This window comes from Erythrolamprus reginae, chromosome Z (assembly GCF_031021105.1).
Source record: "Erythrolamprus reginae isolate rEryReg1 chromosome Z, rEryReg1.hap1, whole genome shotgun sequence".
Taxonomy (NCBI): Eukaryota; Metazoa; Chordata; class Lepidosauria; order Squamata; family Dipsadidae; genus Erythrolamprus; species Erythrolamprus reginae.
The window spans coordinates 123,817,118-123,820,930 of NC_091963.1; the positions used below are offsets into that span (position 1 = coordinate 123,817,118).

At 41.2% G+C, this 3,813-nt stretch overlaps 1 protein-coding gene across 1 annotated transcript; it reads left to right on the forward strand.

The window, feature by feature from the left end:
- Positions 1–486: 486 nt before the first annotated feature.
- On the forward strand, positions 487–1,413 carry LOC139153382 (olfactory receptor 5F1-like). Its single transcript, XM_070727223.1, has one exon. It carries the CDS (start codon positions 487–489, stop codon positions 1,411–1,413), a length of 927 nt encoding a protein of 308 aa, XP_070583324.1.
- Positions 1,414–3,813: the final 2,400 nt, after the last annotated feature.

Below are 3,813 nucleotides of genomic sequence, written 5' to 3' on the forward strand. Positions count from 1 at the left end.
TGAAAAGTGGAACATTGGGAACAGAGGACTAAATTGCTATTTCTACATGAAATGATTAATTATAATCATTACATAATTATGTAATCATTTCATAAATCACACCAGGTAATAAAATTTCAGAATAAGCTAAAAGCATAGTAATTTACCCCCTGATTTTCAATTGCTCAATAAATTCAAAGTAATGTACAATACCATGTTGCTAGACAAATCGTAAGAAGTCATAGATAAATTCCTTAGAGGAAAAATTAATCCTACCTGATCAGATGCTCAACATTAAATTTATTGATAAGGTCTCCTACCCTAATGGCAATCCTAGTAAAATGCAAATCTATGTCATTCAATAGTTTCTCAATATATTGTCAGAAATTGAAATCCAACTTGATGGCCATAAATATTTAATTATTTTACTATGTTTTTATTTCTTCCTGATTATAAAATCTTCCCAAGGAATCCTGTCGTGTTCTTCAGAGGGAAATCAGTAGCAAAATGGAAACAAAGAATCATACTAACCTAAAAGAATTCATTCTTTGGGGAATAACAGATGATCCTAAACTTCAGGTCGTGTTTTTTGCTGTTGGACTATTGATCTACATTGTCACTTTAACAGGAAATTTGATCATAATTATTTTGATAAAGATTGACCAGCGCCTCCATATTCCCATGTACTTCTTACTGAGTAATCTGTCTTGTACAGAAATCTGTTACATCACAACTACCATGCCAAAGATGTTGTGGGACCTCCTTTCAGAGACCAAGTCGATTTCCTTTATTGGTTGCTTTCTCCAAATGTACTTTTTTCTGACTACTGCTGCCACAGAAGGTATTCTCCTTTCTGTTATGGCATATGATCGTTATGTAGCCATCTGTCAGCCATTGCGCTACACTTTACTCATGAGTCAGTCTCTCTGCCAGTGTCTGGTGGCAAGCTCATGGGCCATTGGAAATCTTAATGCAATTACCAATACTGTTTTTGTTTTCTCTCTGAACTTTTGTAGTTCCAATAAAATAGTGCATTTCTTTTGTGACATTCCACCTCTTCTGCATTTATCCTGTTCTGATATTTCTCTTGCTGAACTGGTAACATTCATTGTCTCAGGAAGCATTATGGTAACTACTGTCTCCTTCATTGTCCTCTCCTACATTTTTATAGTATCTGCTGTGCTCAAAATCCAGACAACTCAGGGCAAAGTCAAAACATTCTCTACCTGTGCCTCCCACCTTACTGTAGTTAGCATTTTCTACAGCACTGCTATCTTTACTTACATGCGTTCATCCTCTAATCACTCAACGGAACAAGACTGTTTAATCTCACTGATGTATACAGTACTCACTCCTTTGCTGAATCCTCTGATCTACAGCTTCAAAAATAAGGAAATGCAAGCAGCATTTTTGAATATGCTTAGAAAGAAATAACATTTTCAACTCTAAAAGTTCTTGCAGCAATTTAAAAAAAATGGTGTAATCCATTGTAAAATGTCCATGAATAAATTGATAACAGAGCGTTTGATTTCTTGTTCTCCTTTCCCACCTATATCTTCCTAAATCAGTTCTTGAGAGTGAAAAAAATAGAATTTTGGTGTACATTAACAGATACAATAGAAAGGGAGAAGGCGTGTCATCTACCAAGGCAACACTGTCTGGGGGTGCTGATTCTTTTGAATCAGCCCAGAACCGCCCTGAAGGGGAGGGGAAGAAGGGGACCTGGTCTGGTGCCTGTTTTGGAGTTTTTGCACACCCCACAGGCATCGTACAAGAGCCTCCACCAGCAATGGAGTGGAAGCAGTTCGCTGCCTTTAGACTTGGAAGACTGCAAATGGAAAATGGGACTGATTAATTGATGTCATCCGAAAAGAAAAGGAAAGTAAATTTTGTGCTAGAGGAAGCAAAACACAGAATTATTGATTCTGTGCACTTTTATTGCACTTTGGCCGGAGGAGAGATTTTTTAAAAAGAGCTGTGTTATGATAAAGGAACCTTCTGACTAATTGGGGTAAGTGGCTAAACTGAAACCAGAACTTTTTAAATTGCAAATTAAAGAGAATAAGGAAGCAATGTAAGGAAGTTCTGAGGAAGGTATCGGCTGCAGTGTGGTTCAGATGGGGATGGCTAGCTTTCCACCTGGTTCTTTTCTTTTAAAGAGAGAGAGAGAGAGAGAGAGAGAAGGGGGTGGGCGAATAACAAGCTTCTCTAAAGAAAGAAATGTGTATCTCCCATAAATTGAAATGTAAAGACAGAAAGAAAGACAGAATTACACTGCAATTGATGGGAGATACATATTTCTTTCTCTAGAGAAGCTGGTTATTTGCCTGTCCCCTTTTCTCTCTCTCTCTCTTTAAAAGAAAAGAACCTGGTGGAAAGCTGGCCGCCCCCAGCCGAACTCACACTACAGCCGATTCCAGGTGAATAATCTTCATCAGATTTTCCTTAGCTGGTCTTGGCTTCCCACTCGCAGCTGCTATGTCTTCACAGCCTGGAGTTGCAGAGTGATACCAGCTCTAAGTCCAGCTAGAGCAGAAGTGGGTGTGAATCTGAACCTGGGGTTGGGGGGGGGGAGAGAACCAGGAGGAGAACCCAATCTTGCATGACTGATGGAGGAATTCTGGGAGGTGAAGTCCACAAGTCTTAAAGCTGCAAGTTGGAAGACCCCCAAGTTAGAGATTAGATTTTCAAACATGGCAGGCTTAAGGCTTGTGGACTTCAACTCCCATTTCTGAGCTAGCATGACATAGACATTTCTGCCGGCAATTCATTCCAGTTTTTGCTGAAATTGCCTTGCCCCGAACCAAACTATTAAAGACTGTGTCAGTCCCTACTAATCCCAAATCATCTCAGCCAATCAGGTGGATGATGGAATGCCAAAAGGCTTTCGAAAGGCTTAAAAGACTTTTTTCAAAGGAGCCAATCTTGCAACATCCTGACCCCGAGCGGAAGTTTGTGATCCAGTCCGACACCAGCGATGTGGCAATAGCAGCAGTGTTGTCACAAGACAATGGAAAGAGACAGTTGTTGCCTTGTGCATACCTTTCCAAGAAGCTATCCCCCACCAAGAGGAGATGGGCTATTTGGGAGAAAGAAGCATTTGCTGTACGTGTAGCGCTGGGGACATGGAGGCATTTTCTAGAAGGCAGAGCAATTCCTTTCAAAGTGTGGACTGACCATAAAAACCTCGAAGTATTAAGGATTCCTCAGAGGCTTTCTCCTAAGTAAGTGCAATGGGCCCAATACTTCAGACGTTTCAATTTTACACTGAAACATATTCCAGCAAGGAAGAATCTCCTTGCTGATGCTTTGTCACAAAAACCACAGTACAATAGCAAGAGAGAGGAAGAAGTCCATCTGATCATCCCATGTATTTCCCTGTATCCTGAAAGTAAGGAGAAAGCTGCACCTGTCCACACCCAAGACCAGACTAGGAGACAGGTTCTACCAGGAAAGGGAGAATGGGAGAACAAATTGAAGTCAGCTTTGCCAACTTTGCCCGTGGTTCAACAACCATAAAGAAATCACTGAGGGATGGACTGGCTTGGAAGGGAACCAAACTGTATGTGCCTGCCAGCCTGCGATTAGAGATTCTCCAATGGAGTCGTGACTTCAGACTAGGGGGCCATTTTGGATTCCTGAAAACATTGCATCTGATGCGAAGGCAATTCTGGTGGTCCAGGATGAGAGTGGAAGTTGAAGGTTATGTGAGAAGTTGTGCTACCTGTGCAACCAGGAAGCATAGACCTGGGAAACCCCCCCAGATTGCTGCAGCAAGTAGCCAACCCTGCTAGACCCTGGGAAGAAATAGAGATAGTGGAACTCACTTAGAGC

Bases quoted from the DNA above. Each gene is read 5' to 3' on its own strand.
- LOC139153382 (XM_070727223.1), top strand. From the start codon at position 487: ATGGAAACAAAGAATCATACTAACCTAAAAGAATTCATTCTTTGGGGA.